At 44.7% G+C, this 20,000-nt stretch overlaps 1 protein-coding gene across 4 annotated transcripts in view; it reads right to left on the bottom strand.

Moving 5' to 3' along the window:
* Nucleotides 1-17,037, bottom strand: part of tead4 (TEA domain transcription factor 4) — a 50,999-nt gene extending 33,962 nt beyond the window's left edge. For all 4 annotated transcript variants that reach the window (XM_083762597.1, XM_083762595.1, XM_083762596.1 and 1 more), the window contains exon 1: nucleotides 16,783-17,037. In XM_083762597.1, coding sequence (XP_083618723.1) covers nucleotides 16,783-16,936 — 154 coding nt within the window. In that variant the 5' untranslated portion in view covers nucleotides 16,937-17,037. The remainder of the gene's footprint in view (nucleotides 1-16,782) is intronic.
* Between the last annotated feature and the right edge of the window lie 2,963 nt (nucleotides 17,038-20,000).

The following is a 20,000-nucleotide window of genomic DNA, read 5'->3' on the forward strand; positions in this document are numbered from 1 at the left end:
ACCGTTCCTTTGTGTCCGGCTTTTGTCGACTTAAACCCTTCTCTCCGCTACCAGCTAACTCTTGTATACACACGCTGTCACACACACATCCTTATGCGTTTGACACACACACACACACACACACACACACACACACACTCACACACACACACACACACACACACACACACACACCGCAGCCCCCAGTAACAGCATTTATTCAGTCTTTATCTTATTTTCCTTTCAATTTTCCTTGCTGAAACTCCTCAAGCGTTCCGTGTTTATCAGGAGGTGCAGTCGCCCGCCGATTGTTTGAGTCCCTAAATGCATATTTCTTTAATCCCCGGGGGATTAAAAAAATAAGTGTTCCACATTTCCGTGGCAGTTGCAATGTTGAAAAGAAGAACAAGAGCTTTGTCAAAGTCCTGGAAGTACTTGACCTCAAATGAATACCATTAAGTTGTCCGTATCAGGTTCAGGTAGCAACTTCTTCCAGTTACTACTGCTTCTAGGTTCTGGCACAAGCATCATCGTAAATGCAAACCGCTGCTCTGGACATATTTCTTGTGCACAGTGCCAGTACAGTACATGGTGAATGGACTGCATTTATATAGAGTGCATTTAGTTTCTAGTCATTCCAACCGTTCAGTTCAAACTGCTTTACAATGTACTCCACATTCACCCATTCACATACACATGTGCATCCTACACTATAAGCGTAGGATGCAGGTGATCACTGACCCCTCCCACCCTGCCTGCTCTCTTTTTGCACCCCTGCCCTCAGGTAAGAGACTGCGGTCTCTAAAGTGCAAGAATAGCACTTATCCTGAGTCTCCTGAATGCTGACTCTCTCTCCACTCGCACTTTACAGCGTGGAGCTGCTTCATTAGAATGATGAACCTTGATGAATTGCTATTCATTTGAAATGAATTGTAACATTCTGCATTCTTATTTATTGGTCCCTCTCATATGATGTTTGTACTGTTGTATCTTTTTCTATGATGTTTGTACTTTTTCTACTGTCCGAATATGTGATGTGAATTGTGATTACGTGTCTATTCGTATGTCTGTTTTTAGTGCACTGAAACAAATTCCAATCAACTCTGTTGACATGGCAATAAAGTCTTGAATCTGAATCATGCACACGCCGATGGTGGAGGAAACCATGCACGGCAGTGAGGCACCAACCTGCTCATGAGGAGCAGTTAGGCTTTCAGTGGCTTGCTCAAGGGCACTTCGACCCGCAGCCAGGGGGAGCTATAGGGATCAAACCTGGAACCTTTGGATTCCAAGACAGCCGCTCAAGACAACCGAGTCACCAGGTCAGGCTGACTCTAAGGGTAGATTTGATTTCTCAAACAGCTGTGATACACACGTTCATAACTTCAACAGATTGGACAAGCATCAAGCACGGCCATCTCCTCATTCTAAATTATCCCTGCATCTTTGCTAACAGTCAACAGCTTCATTAATGAGCTGTCAAGAGACGACACTGGATGCACTTGTATCAGATGACCTGGTACATGTCCGTGTGTGTGTTTGCACGTGCATGTGTGTGTGTGTGTGTGTGTGCTTGTGTGTGTGTCTGTGTGTGTTTATGTTGCTATACTAATAGTACCTGTAAAAGTAATACTTATATTGTGAAGATGATTTTCCTTGCCCTCACAAGATGGTTCAAATTTCGTTACACAGTGTGTGTGATGAATAAACGATCCAAAAAATGTGTCAGTGAATATTTTGCATGAAACTATTCATAATTGATGTCCCATTTATATACAAGCTTGATGCCTTTATTTTGAGGTGTAATTAAATGTCTTTAGGTTTAGAGTTATGGTTATAGGGTTATGCCTTATATTTGTAATAAACGCAAACGCAAAATAAACACAGTACAAGCTCAGCTCGTCTCAGCGCTGACCGCTCTAAGAATATGGCATTTATAAAATTACCATCACAAAATGTGGATGTCCTCACAAGTTTGGTAATATAAATTATTAGCGCACGCCAGCTAGTGAGATCAGAGATCAGCATCAGTGACATGATGCAGGCATGGGGTCATGGTGTCTGCTGTGAGAGAGAGAGAGAGAGAGAGAGAGAGAGAGACAGAGAGAGAGAGAGACAGAGACAGAGACAGAGACAGAGACAGAGTCAGAGACAGAGACAGAGACAGAGACAGAGACAGAGACAGAGACAGAGACAGACAGACAGACAGACAGACAGACAGACAGACAGACAGACAGACAGACAGACAGACAGACAGACAGACAGACAGACAGCAGTTAAGTAAGTAAAGTCACCAGGGAGAAACCGTATGCCTGTCACTCCGCCCGGTCGGTGACTTCCACAGTTTGTTCTTGTTTATCACACTGTGTGAGTACAGTCACGGCCTGCCGGGTCCTTGGTCCCTGCCTGGGAGAAACCTGAGCCTGGAAAATGTTCTTAAGGGCACGAAAAGTGACCACAACGCCGGCCAAGTCAGGCGCTAGCATGAGTTCAGCAGCAGATAAATATGACGGGGGGGTGTTGTGCAACTCATGAAACATTTCACAAACACAGAGAGAGATTTTTCCTTCTTTTTGAATAGCTGTTCAAACAGAATGCTTATCGTCGCTGTTGGGTAGTAACCTTTGTATGTCCAAAACTGTAACTTTTCAGGAATTGGCAAATATAACGTGTGTTCCAATTGATCCAATGCAGTTATTATTTAGTCACAAGCTCTTGTTAATGCTTTTCAGTGTTTCAATATCTGTAAAACCCACAGACAACTTAACCTCTTTCACAATTTCTTTCATGGTGAAAATAGCTGATAAACTTGAGTGTTGTGAGCTTTTCTATTCTCTATTTTCTTTTGTGTGACAATGTTCATGATTCATAAAACGTCTGTATCATCATCTTCCTCCTTGGATAGGGTGGAAAATCACAAACTTAATCGCTTGAACTCTACTTTATAGTTTGGCAATTCAAAAAGCTAAGTCAAATAGCAAAAACACCTTTTAGACAAATGTTCTCCTATTTTTGCGGAATGTTTTCCAATGTTTTCCTACTATTCCCAGAACAGTAGGCGCACAGCTTAAGTAGTATAATGTGTATTAGGTTCCACGTGTTGAACTCATCAGGGCTTGATGAGCTTAACGGAACCTAACAAACAAACATGACGTTAACCTTTGACCCCTGTGGTGCTTCAAGGGCCTGTGACTGGAGGTCAGGGAGAGGTGGCAGGGGTCACAGTGGAGGGAATGGACGCCATCACGCCAAGGTGTCACCCCTGAAACTAAGACCCACACCACCATAAATCTGACTCTCTCGCTCTGTGTGTGTGTGTGTGTGTGTGTGTGTGTGTGTGTGTGTGTGTGTGTGTGTGTGTGTGTGTGTGTGTGTGTGTGTGTGTGTGTGTGTGTGTGTGTGCGCGTGTGGGTGTGCGTGTGCGTGTGTGTGTGTCTCAGGGTCTCTCTACAGCAGGGGTCCTCAACTAGAAATGCTGAAGGTCCACAAATATTTTTTGAACAAGACCATGGTCCAGTCTCATGCGCACGCAAACCAATTACCAAGGTATACAAACCGGGTTTGTATAGCTCTTTCACTTTCACCAAAAATCCAATTTTGTTTCATTCAACTGAATGTGTGAATGTGAGCCAGTCAGCGAGACATTGTCATCATGACATGCCGGCCCATAATACACACATTAAGAGTGTTAATTGCGTTTCTCGGCATTGATCGAATACAACGAAGAATTCAACTCGCGGTTGCGGTGACTTTTTTTCTTCTCTTTATTCTGTTTATTCTGTTTTTTTTAAATGTTTTGTTGTGGCTTTCGCCTTTATTTTATATTCTTTATGGAGGGATAGACAGTATAGGCTGACAGGAAATGTGGAGAGAGATGGGGGGTCACTCCCCCATCTCTCTCCCCATTTCCTGTCGGGATGGGGAGTCGAACCCGCGGCACACTGCCAGACTGGATTACCAGCCAAGGTGCCTGGACCGCTGAGCCACGGCCCAGGTCTTTTCTCCAGGGTCCGCAGAGAGGTGTGCCGCGGTCCGGTCGTGGACCGCGGTCCGCCTGTTGAGGACCACTGCTCTACAGTACGTATATCTCTCAGTTTCTCAATTTGTCTCTCAGGGTTTCTCTCTCCTGCACCTCCCTCTCTCTCTCTCTGTCTCTCTCTCTCTGTCTCTCTCTCTCTCTCTCTCTCTCTCTCTCTCTCTCTCTCTCTCTCTCTCTCTCTCTCTCTCTCTCCAGTGCATTCCTAACATTCCTATGAGCTGACTAATATGCTACAGGAGCTGCATCTGCTCTGACACTGCCCCATGGGGTGAGTGAGCTCTATTTATGACTGGATACTGTAATATACGGGTACAGTGTAAAAAAAGATATATACATACATACACACACACACACACACACACACACACACACACACACACACGCACACACGCACACGCACACACGCACACACACACACACACACACACACACACACACACACACACACACACACACACACACACACAGTATGTGTATATGCGTACACACACTCAAACACACAACAGTGTGACTGTGTACGTATATGTGCGTGTGAATGAGTACAGCACTGAGCCATATGGACAAACACTGCTGAACATGTGCAGCAATGTGGACTGATTTTCATGAATGCCAACATCCTCATTTGAAATGGAACCTAGACTATCAGTATATTATAATTCATCAACATGAAAGATCAGTGGATTGGTGGATTTTGATGAATTGAGTACAAAAGGATTCCAATGGAAACAAGCCAATATAGGCTTTCTTGGATTCATCCCTTTAGCAGACCTTGTACTTTCCTGTGCTTGTCCAAAACTGTTAATAAAGTATTGAATCAATCAATTAATCAATCCCAACACGCCTAAATAATTGTGTGTGTGTGTGTGTGTGTGTGTGTGTGTGTGTGTGTGTGTGCGTGCGTGCGTGCGTGCAAGAGGCTTGACGGCCTCCTTGAAAACACACATGTACCCTCCATGCGGGTTCCCCTGTACTGTGTGTCTGCTCAGCTCAGCCCAGAACAAAGGTCACATTTAGGCTGCAGGAATGTCTTGGCTGGGTGTGATTTCCCCTCTTCACATATAAGGCTATGGGTACAGCTCATCGTCGCTGTCGGCCATAAACCTTGCGTTTCCATAATTCTACACTTTGTTTCATGCTTCCGTTTTGCTTGAAGAGTGTCACACAAAAGCAGTGAGAAGCAGGAAAGCAAAAGCAAACTAAATTAACAAGCTCAGAACGCATACAGAAACGCATTGTATAGAGCAACTATTTTGCTATTTGTGTGTTTTTTATTTTGTTAATTCTGTCCTTGGCTTGGGATCTATAAATACTGAACCAACAAAAAGCATTTAAGAGCGTGTGACTTAATACTGGGACCATTGGAAAAAAGGTTGTCACCCCCCCCCCCCCCATTTCCTGATATAGTAACCGTTGGACATACTAGTATACAGCGACAATTCTGTACAGTAGCTCTGTGGAGAGCCCTCTGTCCAGCCCAGGATACCAGCGATGGAAGTGACGGCGATCACATGTTGGGCCACTGGGCCGCTGGCCAGACGCTTCACGTTCTATACACTCTACACTACAGGCTATACCGTCTGGGCTCGCTAAACCACTCAGTGTTTTGACACACCATGGGGCAACCAGCTGGACACTTCTGCAGTGTGTGATGCTGCCAGTGTAACATGGAGTGCACTATGGTACTTTTGACCTTCCTGCACTTCACTTCACTCCCCCATTCAAGTTTGACCTAAAATCATGGCTCCATTTCATTTCTGTTTGGACTTCTGGCTAAGTGTGTTCCCCGTGTGGCTGTCCCCTTCACTTTACTGCTGGGAAGTGACTTCTGGGGGCTGTGTGTGAAATGTGAATTGACCCGCAAGTGTCAATGTCAGTAAACCACATTAACCCTGACGCCGCTATTTTGGGCATACAGTAGGTGAAAGCTTTCAAACAAATTCAATGTAAAAAGTATAAAACAGGGTTTAACCACTGACCCTAGATACATTTTGGCCAGGGTTCCCCCCCCCCCCCATCTTTCCTCTCTTCTGAAAATTGCCAATATGCAAGCTAACGTGAGCTTATAGATTAGACATTTTTGCTGAATGTTGGCATACTTTCGCCAAATTCTCACTTGTTATGACATGTCGAGTGTTATGTTCAGCGCAATGTTTTCAGCTAACATTTCTTTCTTTCTTTTTCTTTTTTTAATTGGAGAGCCATCAAAGACAGGGTGGCTGACACAGGACCTGAGTAACTTATTACTAGGGACCTCTTATTCACAACCTTTGTAAGCTTCATATAGCTGTTTTCAGTTTACACATTATGCCATGGTAACTTATGAGGGACTGGGCTTCTCTAAGATGTCCATTAAAGTGCTGTCACCAAGAGTCCAGCTTACTAAGGCCTCTTTTAGACGGCGACCATCTCCATATAACACGTCAAAGTCCCGTTGCGTTCTCATTTTTTCTTACCCTTTACACGAGAACGCACACGTTATGATATGATGTGCTATTATGCTATACTGTCGCTAGGTGGCGATAACGGGCTGCCAAATAGACAGGTCACCCACATACAAGAAGAAGACGCAAGCGGCGCAACACTGGGCGCGCCACGGGATGATATATATTTATTAAATAAACGCTGCTGCCGCGGCTGCCGTCTATCACAAGGCTTTTTATTTACATCATGGTTTTACATTCAACATCGCTGATGAGCATCACTTTGTAGGCGAGGAGGGAGGCTTGTTCAGGAACTCCATTATATCATAATGATATTGCTCTGCATCAATGTAATAAACATATGCGCTGTGAGCCAACGTGAGCCATGATGTCATAAGTTTTGCGGATTCACCGTTTTGCCTGTTTATATGGAGACCATAGGAAACGGCGTTCTGAAAGATTTCCACTCTGGGAGGCGTTTTCACTTCGTTGCGTTTTCACCTCCTGAGAACACAGTTCTCGTCTAAATGACGATACTTTATTTTGACGTTTTATATGAACACCATCCTCGTGTAAATAGCACCTAAGTTACTAGTATGACACTGCGAGAGAGAGAGAGAGAGAGAGAGAGAGAGAGAGAGAGAGAGAGAGAGAGAGAGAGAGAGAGAGAGGAAGATACTACAAATGGAGCATACAGTATAAGTACTGTTAAATACATTTGAAAAACTGCAATATATTACAGTATTTTATATCACAGTACTGTAATCTTTTCTCACACACACACACACACACACACACACACACACACACACACACACACACACACACACACACAGTATCTTTTTCTCTTATGTTTTTGTCCCTATCTCTTTGTCCTTATAATATAGACTATATTTTAAAATCACGTCATATTATGAAACAACAGAAGTGAGGTCAGAACTTGGGTCTGTGTTCCTTCCTCCTCCATTCTCCTTCCCGGTTGTGATGTTTGTGTAACTGCAATGACTTAGAGCTGGCACAAAACTCACACACTCATTTTACACCTGTAATCGTGTGATGCTGAGAGTTGATTCTGAGAGAGAGAGAGAGAGAGAGAGAGAGATAATAGACATAGGCAGAGAGTTATCCCATTTTGTGCCCAAGATGTCTGTACACGTCCTAATGAATTACGACAATTCTACAAATGCCTTCTGAATCAGTAGTTCTCACACTTCCACATATTTCTCAAAAATAGCAGATGTACAGTACAATGCTACAATCTAAAATGACACGAACACAAAGAGACAGAAAGCATACAGAGAGGAAGGTGCAGTGGCCAGATTCCAGGAACAACTCAGAGGTGGGGGGGAGAGGGGGGGGGGGGGGTCCTCCAGAGAGGATCCAATCACATGACAACTTGAAGGTTAGCCCCAGGGCTATAAGGTTACGACAGGGGGGTCAGGCTCAATGTCCTCGCCATGTGACCCCCTTCCTCCTTAACACCTTCTCAGACTGGCTCAGGCATCCCACGCCGCTGTCTGGTCAAACCGCATGCCAGTGCACTTTTTTGAGCCACCATCGCTAAATGCACAAACCACATGGAGGACAGCTTTGAACCACTGACAGGAATCTGCATCTATGATTTGCTTAGAGCAAAGAACAGAGGTCCAGTTTATTGTCTACACATAGATCTCTATCTCCAAAATAGCCAATTGACACATTGTGAGCTTGTAGATCGGCTGTTTGAACAATTAAAAAAATATATATTCAAAAGAGTGAAACATGCCTATAATGTTTAGGCATAAGGGGTAAGGCGGCGTGCAAGATATGGCCCCAAATGTATTTGCCACATGCGCTGTGAGCTTGTAGATCTGCTATTTTTGGTTAATGTTCCCCCCAGATAGGGATGCTGGGGTTCAAGTGGTGCTGGTTTAACCGCTGAAACTCTATATACTTCACTGACTAGGGGTCCCCCAGGGCACCATCCTTGGCATACTAAAATAGCCGGTCTAAATGCTGACAAAGCATTACAACGCGTCGTGGCCCATTGTGAGCTTGTAGATTAGCTATTTGGGCTGAATGTTCACCTATAAATACATGCCCAGAATAAGGACACAGTGATATAAAAGACTTCTAACTAATGCATTTATTTTCCACCAATAATGTCCGTGCCAAATTGGAAAAAAGAACTCCACCGGTGGCGTTAGGCCACAGAGTCCAAGTAAAGCCACTTAAAACAGAGGCCTGTGCAGTTCTTTAGCATACGTCAACAAGCCACAGTCACCAGCGAATGTCTCACTTGACTGTGATACTTTAGACGTGGGTGAGAACTGGCCATTTCTTTCCATTAGCTCTGCAGGCATCACGTTTTTAATGTGAATGAGTTGACAGTGTCACCCCCACACTGGCCTAAAATGATGCACAAGTGGAACCTAGTGCAAGAATGAATTAATGTAGCATTATTTTTTGTTGTTGTCTTTATTTAGTTTTGATTGACAAAAAAAACAACCGGACAGTCACACCTGAATGGGTAGAGGCGCCAGGCTGTCTGGGAATCAGAAGGTTCCAGGTTTGATTCCCGACCCCGGCAATGTGTCGAAGTGTCCCTGAGCAAGATATGTAAGCCATAATTGCCCCCCCGCTCCTCTATGATGCTGAAAACTGAAGTTCCCACGGGATGAAATATGTCTAATTATTATTATTAGAAGCCCCCCCCCCCCCAACACAGCAACACACTTAACCCCTAACTGCTCCCCAGGTGCTGTATTAGTAGCACTCACTGCTCCTGATAGTTAAGTATCCTAATAGGTATTCGTGTGAAATTATGGTTATTACTGGAAGCTTTGCGGTCACGAGCCAATTATTTTACAGTAAGGCAGACAATTCCAAAGAATTCTGAGGAAAGTGATTTTGAAAAGCAGGTGCGAAGAAACCTACAGCCACTACTAGGCCAACTATATATATAGACGAGTAGAGAGGAATCTTTAAGATTAGGCTTTAAGAAGCGGTGCATAAATTACAATGGCATTTACATGACCATAAATAAACATGGGTCATCATATTTCCAGCTATGAGCTGTCAGTGAACTGGTTTCCACTGCAGCCACACACACACGCATGCGCACGCGCAAACGCACACGCGCACACACACACACACACACACACACACACACACACACACACACACACACACACACACCCACACACACACACACACACACACACACACACACACACACACACACACACACACACACACATCTTATGACTATTTTTACTATTTATTTTCTTTTTACAAGACATATTGTACTTTTGACTCCCCTACAGTGCAGAGGCTTAAGTATAGTACAGCTGTTGATACTCCAAAAAGTACTCCAAAAGTACAGTACTTGTGTACTTACTATGTCCACAGTCTGAATAATTTGACCAGTCTGATAATTGTCTCCACCAGGCCGAAGGCATGTGGGGAGAGTATGTTTTGCACTCCGTCCGTCCGTGTGTCCGTCCGTCCGTCCGTGTGTGTGTCCGTCCGTCCGTCCGTGTGTCCGTGAGCAGCTAATCTCGGCCACCGTTAACCCGGTCGATGCCAAATTTTGCACACACACTCCCTGGATGCCAACGATGAACCTCTGCCCCAAACTTTCCAGAACGGCCTGTTATAGCGCCACCAGGAGGCCGCTTTGTGCAAAACAAGTTTTTGCACAGTACACCTACAGATTTTGTCCAAACATCACGCAAATTGGTACACAGTCTCTCTAGAGCCATTCAACTAAACCGGTCTTTCAGATTTCTCACACTCCATCCTGATTGGTTAAGATTGGCTTCCAAAGTTCACAGGAGTGCTCAGTTTCAAACAAAATGCTGCAAATCATGAACACATCGCGTGATTTCCGTGAAATTGTGCACCCACATTCCCACTAGGCCGAGGACAAAATGCCACATCAACAATTTCAACTCAGCCTCAAGGTGGCGCTATAACTGGCCGAAAAGTGTTTTTACCTCTAACTGCACGGATCTGTGGATAACTTTGTATGCCAACTCCCTAGAGGCCAAGGAAAAACCTTTGCCTGGAATTTTTCACATCTGCTCTTTATAGCGCCACCAGGAGGCCCACATATGTAAAACACATTTTCTATTATTACTCCTTCAGATTTTATCCAAATTTCACGCAAATCGGTACACATGATCTCCATAGTCATGTGATCAAGGCAGGTTTGTTTGATTTCTCATATTCCATCCTGATTGGCCACGATTGGCTCCTACAGTTTTCAGGAGTAGCCCGCTTTGTACAAATCGCCACAACTCCTCAACGCAGCGTCCGATTGCAATGAAACTGTGTGTGAATCCTGGTGGAGACCTGTGCCCAGAAGGGCACTTTTTCTAGTTCTCACCTGTCATTTGAAATACCACAGTCTGTCACAGTTACAGTAAGGGTTCAGACTATTTGAGAATCTTGTGAACATTGAGATAGAACATAATTATATCGTAGGATCACACTTTTTGATTGCCTGCAAGTTTAGTCTGCAGGCAATCCTGCAGATGACTCATGTCCGCTCCATATCATCAAGCCCTGGCTTATATGTATGTACCTGCCCTTAATTAATGTGATGTTCTGAGGTGTGAATGTTCACAGGTTTTTTAATTAGTCTGAACAATTTATGAGACTGTGACAGGCTCTTGGGTGACTTCATCTTGGACACAATACAGAAGTGGTTTTCAACCCTTTTCAGATCAAGGTCCATCAGCATATTTGAAAATGAGCCAATCTACAAACACACAATATGTCACTAATGGCACAAAATATTTTTCAGAAATGCAGTTAAATACATATTAATTTAGGGGTCCTTGAGTGAGTTGAGTTGAGCTATGCAAAACAGATATCATAATTTGTTCTGCCTTTCATTATTTTCAAGGGAAAAAGCAAACTTCTGTCAACTCTCTGCCTTTCATTTACCCTACTTCAGGGCACACACATTTGCATTATTTTATTTGGATCTGCACAAGAGGCGTAATACAATAGACCCAAACACTGATCAGAATTAGGTTATACATTATATGGTCCAACCAGATATAGCTGCTGCACATGCTTAACACACAGAGGGAAAAGGAGAAAAAATAAATATATATATATATATATAGCACATTATACACACACACACACACACACTGGTGTACCATGGTGACGGAACCACAGCGAAGGCCCTGTAAAGAGCCACTGTGAGGAGTCACTCGCTGCTGTCATCATACAACAGACATCCATGAATGGCTGGAAATATTTGCCTTGGCAACACATTTCAAATTATCTCCACCACAATATCCCAGACACCGTCTCTAATAAGCGAGCTAATAGCTCCCACTGAGTAATGCGGCACAAGGTCCAGCTGGCACTATGCAAAATATTATGGGAAAAAATGCAGTGAATGTACGAGGAATATGGGGTGAAAACATTCCTCGCAATTGGAGAATTTACAATGGATAGAGGAGGATGAGCGTGCATTCCGTGCTTAGCCTGTTCCCAGTCTCAAGATCGCATTGTTTCTCAAGGAATTACATTTATTCCGCCGAGGGGAATTCACCCCAAAATGCCGATCTCAGCTGACAGAATTACAAGCATTTTTTCTGGATTTTGTTTTGTCTCTTTATCCATTTTTAGCCCATGAAAGAAGACAAAATAATGTGTCTAAACCTATTGATGTCATTGTCTTAGGGATTCAGATATTATGCCTTGACAGAATGTTGTCTTAATATATTATGCCTTGATAGAATGTTGTCTTGATGTTTGATGTAATATATCAAACATATGGCCTACTGTATGTAGTACTGTACTTTGCTGTACGCTGAACAGCCTACATAGCTAATCCACAACCTCATGTGTCTGCAACTGACAACATGCCCAAAGGTATGACACTACTGTAGGTGAAAAGAACGAATACATGCAAACGATACATTTCCACAGTGCTGGAGCAATACTGCACAGATGTCCAAATTGGCTTGGCACTGATTGAGGAGCCTTGAATGACTTGACTTGTCTGCAACATGTGGAGTAAACTGCAGTGCTGACCCTGAGAATGATGGGAAGGGGGGTGCGTGTGTGTTGTGTGTGTGTTGTGTGTGTGTGTGTGTGTGTGTGTGTGTGTGTGTGTGTGTGTGTGTGTGTGTGTGTGTGTGTGTGTGTGTGTGTGTGTGTGTGTGTGTGTGTGTGTGTTTGTGTGTGCGTGCATGTGGGGGGGGGGGGGGGGGGCTGTTTTAGCATTTAGGGGCGATGGGGGTGGAGGGGGCAGAAGGCTTAGTGTTGACTCCTTTCTCAAGTCATAAATCTGTGATGTGGTAGCGCCGCTGGGGTAAACGTAGAGAGCAGCTGTAGGTGAAATGAAAGGCGGACGGACAAGAAAGACAGACAGACAGACAGACAGACAGACAGACAGACAGACAGACAGACAGACAGACAGACAGACAGACAGACAGACAGACAGACAGACAGACAGACAGACAGAGGCTTAGTGGTTAGTGGCTGTGAGAGAGAGGCAGAGAGAGAACTGGGGTTAGGGAGGTAAATCACAGAAATAGCAGAGAGCAGAGGAGGCAAGCTCTCTCTCTCTCACACACACACGAACGCACACGCGGACGCGGACGCACACGCACACGCACACACACACACACACACACACAGGGGGACAGGTGCACTGGACTGAGCGCTGGTGGGCCATGGTGTCATGTAAGACACTACTGCCTTACCTTGGTGTTTATTTGTCCAACCCCACCCCCACCGCCCACCCGCTTTCCTCTGCCCCCCCTCCCCCCTTCCCCCTCAGGCGCTCAAAGGGTAAACGTCTATTCTGGTTTGGGGTTACAGCCGCGTTGCCTTGAACCTCCCCCGTTCTCCCATGCGTGCATGCCATTCCTGGCGCACCAACGCGCTCCCTGGCGCGCATCACCTGCCCCTGACCCCCATGGGGAGGAAGGGGCAATCTCGGTGCCCGCGTCTTGCCAACCTAGACACAACCCCCCCCCCACCACCACCACATCCCTCTTTGCTCATTCACACCCGCATCTACCATCCCCGTGCCACAGAATGTGACACCTGCCTTGCCCCCCTCCGCCCCCCCAGCCAGCCATTATTTCAGGCTTTATAAGGGTTTAAGTGCTGATCGGATGAGAGCGCCCGTGACCCTGCTAGATGGCTACGCTAGGCTAAAGCTAACAGATAAAGGTGCTGACTGGTGCGGTGACAAGAGGGGCGGCGATGACAGAGCTCGTCTGGTACAGCCACCTCTGTCCTGCCCCCCTCCCCCCTCCCTCCCCCCCCCCCCCCCCTGCCCTCCCATTGGCTATCAAACTAGCAGGCAGTGGTTTAGACAGAGTACCAGCCATCAGCAGACCATCTGTTACCAAGCGTCTATCAGCAACACGTCAGGCCAGGAAAGAGCCCTCATTCATGTCACGGTCCCACACCAATGCACTGGATGTACACACACACAGTGCACGGTCCCACACCAATGCACTGGATGTACACACACACAGTGCACGGTCCCACACACTGATGCACTGGATGTACACACACACACAGTGCACGGTCCCACACTGATGCACTGGATGTACACACACACACAGTGCACGGTCCCACACTGATGCACTGGATGTACACACACACACAGTGCACTGTCCCACACTGATGCACTGGATGTACACACACACAGTGCACTGTCCCACACTGATGCACTGGATGTACACACACACAGTGCACTGTCCCACACTGATGCACTGGATGTACACACACACACAGTGCACGGTCCCACACCAATGCACTGGATGTACACACACACAGTGCACGGCCCCACACCATGAATGCACTGGATGTACACACACACAGTGCACGGCCCCACACCATGAATGCACTGGATGTACACACACACAGTGCACGGCCCCACACCATGAATGCACTGGATGTACACACACACAGTGCACGGCCCCACACCATGAATGCACTGGATGTACACACACACAGTGCACGGCCCCACACCATGAATGCACTGGATGTACACACACACAGTGCACGGTCCCACACCATGAATGCACTGGATGTACACACACACACAGTGCACGGCCCCACACCATGAATGCACTGGATGTACACACATGTGCACAGTGGAAGAAGTACGAAGAATTTACTCAAGTAGCCGTAGCAATACCGCAATGCAGATCTAAAAGTAATGCAGAAGTTAAAGTCTCGAAGTACAAGTACAAGTACTCGAGTAGAAGTACAAATATATATATGTACGTTTTGTAATTATATATCTAAGTCTACAAAGCAACTTGTAACAAAAGTTTGCAAATAATAGTGAAAAGTATAAAGTATTGAAAAATGGACATACAGTACCTCAAAATTGTACAGCACTTGAGTACAGTTAATTTCCACCACGTGCACGTGTGTAATACAAATAACTCAACGCTTTCTCAATCTTGAAAAGCACTGCCGTGCTTAGCGACATTAGATGGTAACTATAATAGGCCTCTATGGATGCGCGTGCATGTTTTCATGCGGCGGGGGGAGCAATGCGTTGCACTGCACACCAACCTGCTCAGTTTTTAGCAAAACCGTTTCATATTATCCATATAAAGTGATATAAACTGTATATATACATACGTCAGACGCAGACAATAGATGGATATTAAAAAACGTATATATACATCAGGTTCAAATTCAAAATGATCAAAAGTAAAGGTCCACAAGCTCGAAACTTTGTGGATCTGCCACTTTTGCTTTCGCTTTTTTGCGACGCTGCAGTATTATCAATTATCAAATAGGGTGTTAATTAAAGTTTAAAAAAAAGTAAAAAACGGAGATAAGAGGTTTTCTGCCTAACATCAACGACATTCTAGTGGCGATAAACATGCAGCTGACTACACACTGCATGAGAGAATGATGCTCTCTGTGGCAGGAGAGAGTGGCAGGAGAGAGAGAGAGAGAGAGAGAGAGAGAGAGAGAGAGAGAGAGAGAGAGAGAGTGTACGTGCGTGCATGCATGTGTATCTGTGCAATGTGTGTGTGAGACACATACACACCCACTGACCCACACACACATTGCACAATCACACGCTATGGGACCACGTGACACTGACAGCTGTGCAGGAAGCCGGCACTAGTGTGAAACACCATGAACACTCACTGCTGGGCGCGTGTGTGCACGCACGCACACACACACACGGCTACAATTCTAAACTGGCCCCCGTAAAATCTGAATCCCACACCCACTCCTTTTTCCCCTCACTGTATGTTTTTTTTATCCCTTTTTGCCTCCTTTATGATGATTTCCTGTTTATGGCTTAGAAGTGTATATTTGTATGTCTCTAAATGTTATGATGAATTGAACATGGTGGACCCTCTTGTAAACAAGTGTAATGCTTATGGTGTCGTCCACAGTTAATTGTCCAATCTGTTAATAAATACTTCAATCAATTAATCAATCAAACACACACACACACACACACACACACACACACACACACACACAGACACACACACGCACGCACGCACGCACGCACACACACACACACACACACACACACACACACACACACACACACACACACACACACACACACACACACACACACACTCACTAGCTGGCCATATGAAGTTCAGTGTGTAAGTGTGTGACTGTGTGTGACTGTGTGTGACTCGTAATTTCTCTCGGGCAGAAACCTTATCTCTATATATTTTAAGTGTCACACAAAATATGCGAAGCGACACATTTTGAGCTTTTTGATCTGTGATTTGTGTAGCCTATTTGAACACTGAAAAGTAACAGTTTAGGTCATACGAGGTTTCCATCAGACAGAGAAGATATATGACTATGAGTGATGGACAGCATGCATTAGAGTTAGACTATATAGTTTCTGGTTCTCTACACCCTTACAGGTCTGTTAACTCTGATAAGTGTACAAATAGAACCACACAGACCCTAAAACGATTTTTCAGAAAGGGAAAGGGACACATCACCCCCAGATGGCCGGAAAAGAGCATGTGTGTACAAATGGAACCAAATGGACCCGTAAAGGATCCATATCTCCATTTATTTATTATGTTTGGGCCCTGGTGGGGAGAGATACCAAATTTCACTTTTCACCTCAAGCTATAAAAAGAAGTTTGGGAACCTTGTCACACACGTGTTTACAAAGTTGCGTGAGACACAGCGTGTACTCAGTCTCTCTAGGGGTGTGAACGCCCCGTGAGAGGGGTATAAGTTATCAGGGAAAGCACAAGCTTTTAAAGCACAAGCACAAGTGTTGACACCAAAATGAAATATCCCAACATTTGTGACAGACGGGGGGTGGTGGTAAGGGGTGGTAAAGGGGGTGGGGCGTACCGTACATCTTGCCCTCGTCTGAGAGGATGATCTTCCTGCGTCCGCAGGGCGGGTAGATGGCCAGCGCCTCCTGGAAGCTCTGCTCGATGTCCGGGCTCCACACGCCCTCCGCGTCGTTCTCCAGCGGCTTGTCCCCCAGGGACGACTCCCCCATGTCCTCGCTCCCTCCCCCGGGGGAGGGAGCCGACACCCACTCCGCAGACGTGGTGGGAGTACGGGGAGGAGACCACAGAACGGAGGGTGGGGGTGGGGGAGGGCGAGGTGCGTCGAGGAGGGGTAAAGGGAGATCCGGGGAGGAGGGTTGGGGGGTGTAGGGGGGACGACGGGGCCGAGAGTCCAGAGAGTTATGGGAGGGGGGGGCGGCGACCCACGGTGGAGGGGGTTATGTGGGGGTATGTGGGGGGTATGTGAAGTCCAAAGAGGCGATGATGGGTGGGGATGTAACGGGGTGTATCCGGGTGCTCCTGGGGGGAAAGCAAACGGATAAAAAAGGAACGTTAACATTTGCAGAGGTGACGAGTTGTGCTTCCCCGTGGCGCCACGTTATTTTGTTAACCTTTATTTATCTGTGGGGGGAAGGAAGGTGTTTTCTTTTTTTTGCTGAGTTCGCTGTGCGCCCTAGCCTCGTGTTTCTGACACGGTCGCAAGCAGTTTCTATAAATTCACACAAAGCTGGACCGAGGTTCCCCGGTGCACCGCTGATAGCTTACCGATGAACAGCTTTAGTGTTAGTGCCTCCTTGCCAAACCTCAACTTCAGTTTATAGTAACAACACAAGTTCACACCCAGGCATTAAGAGTGTGGGTGAAATTCTGTTGTGTTGTGATATTGTAGATCAGCAAAGTAAAGTGTGTGACAGAATTACACAGCCTCTTGCACCAAAAAAGGAGAAAGAAATCATCACTAAATCCCCACTATAGCCTATATGGAAGAAAAAAGGGTTGAAAGTGAGCACAGAAAGTTATGTCAGATTCAAGAAGGAAGGGATTCAAGTTGAAATAAATCGGTAAAGTTAAATTATTAATTTATTATTATTTTAATAATTGTTATACATGTGCATAAAATCTTCATAAAACTTTTTTTCTTTTCTTTTTTTAACATATTCTTTTAACATAAGTCATAGTAGTACAAAGTAGTAGTAAGGTTGACATCTCTTTTTTGCAAGTAGAAATATATCCGGGTCTCACAGGGTTAACGGTGTTAATAAAAGGAGCATGTTACTGAGGCGTCCTTAATTGGCCCTGCGATTCTTATAGCTTAGCTCAACACTATCCCAAATATTGTAAACAAAACTATGAATAAAAATATCACAAGGTAATGAAGGTATCATGTATCTCTATATTCTCTAATACAATATTAATGGGATAATGTCATCATACCCTTTTTTGTGTGGATGTGCGATATTTTGGGGAAGTTTAAGTTTGGAGACTTGCATTCACGCTAGCTGAGAAATCTGAAAATGTTGGCATGTCAATGGCATTTTGTGATAACTACAACTTAAACACTTGTTCTCAGTGTCCTCACGGACAGTTCTATGGGTTCCTAGCAAAATTATTGATAAGAATAGATCTCTGTAAGTCTACAGTAAGTCTAAGAAATGGAACAAAATAGACCCTTACTGGTCTGTAATTCTGAGTGTACAAATAGAACCTTTGTACACTCTCAGAATCAAATAACAGAGGAATTTAAATGGGGACACCCGTCACCCTAATGCATATCAAACCAGGGGTCCTTGAAATTAACTTTGAACGTTCAAAGCTCTCGAGGTCGCGTGACGTCAATCTGGTGGCGTTAGCGACTTAGCGGCTATACGGACTCTGGCAGTGAAATAAAAGCGGCGAACAGCAGTCCTCCAGCAGGCTATATGATCACACCACCACCACCCCTCCACACCTGCTAATCCTTACTCTGAAAAAAGCACCTCGGGTCAGAAATTAGATTTGTGCAGCCAGGAAAACAAACAACAACATTTGGGTTGGGGGAATGATGATGATGATGATGATGATGATGGGGGCGTCTGTGGGGAGCAGCAGCGCGTCGTGTGATGAAGTATAAAGTGTGGTGGACTAGTCACTAAGTATATCGTTACTCTTCGGGTGGAAACCTCTTATCTCCAATTCTAACTTTGTGTTTTGTCGTAAATTAATGTCCTACTTGATCATACCAGTTCAGCGTCACACAAAAGTATCAAAAGTAGCAGATCCACAAACTGTAAACACGAAGCAGATCAAAATATAAACATTGTACTTTTTAATTCAATATACTTTTCTAGGGAGGGACAAAGCCCATTTTTTTTAATATAGTGAAAATAGCAGATCTACTATCTGCTATTTTTATTATTGATATTTTCTGGGAAATCTTTACATTTTGGGAGGAAATGTCTTCCATTTTTAATACAGGAATTCATTGGTATTAAAAAAAAGAATGTACTTTGGTAGAATTTGGAATGATCAAGAGTATCTACTGTAGACATTTGAGTACTTTCAGTGAAAGTGACAGGCAGCCGCCATCTAGGAGGGTCATATGAGGGCCTCGGCTATTTACGGACACATTATTCTGTTTCATTAAGGCGACGAGGGCTGATTATATTGTTAGACTTAAATCACCCTGCAGTGTGTACTGAAGAGGACTGAACCAAGGCTGAGTTCATTTCAATGTTTCTGTGGAGTCGTTTTCATTAGAACTAAACCTAACAGGATTAGTTAGTTAGTATGTGATGTATGTACAGTATGCTACGCATATAGGCTACAGTACTAATAGTTTGCCATCTTGTTTTCTTATTTGATTTCATTACAGTGTCGTAAAGATGTTTTTAGGCAACCAAAACAAACAGTGAAATCACCAAAATACAGAGAGGGCAGTCCAGTGGCTGATAACTGCTGCTATAGAGGGAAATGATAGATACAAATGTTATTGTATGTACTGTATTATTTTCCAAAGTTACATAGTATGCCTTTATCTTTGATTATTCACAATGAAATAGATATGAGACATTAATGAGCATGGGGAATATAGACTGTCAAACTGTCAGAGAGGTGACACTGTATCCAAGTCTCCTCCTCTTCTTGTCACTCACGTGTTTACCAAGTTGTGTGGGAAGTGCACGCACGCACGCACACGCATATATTATTACAGATGACTTTTATCCATTTGTATTGTGCAAATCTATTGTTCTCTGAAAAGCGATTGAGAATCCTCAATGGCCGTCATCATCATCA

The sequence above is a fragment of the Protomyctophum parallelum genome (assembly GCF_964188405.1).
Source record: "Protomyctophum parallelum genome assembly, chromosome: 4".
In the NCBI taxonomy this organism is placed as follows: domain Eukaryota; kingdom Metazoa; phylum Chordata; class Actinopteri; order Myctophiformes; family Myctophidae; genus Protomyctophum; species Protomyctophum parallelum.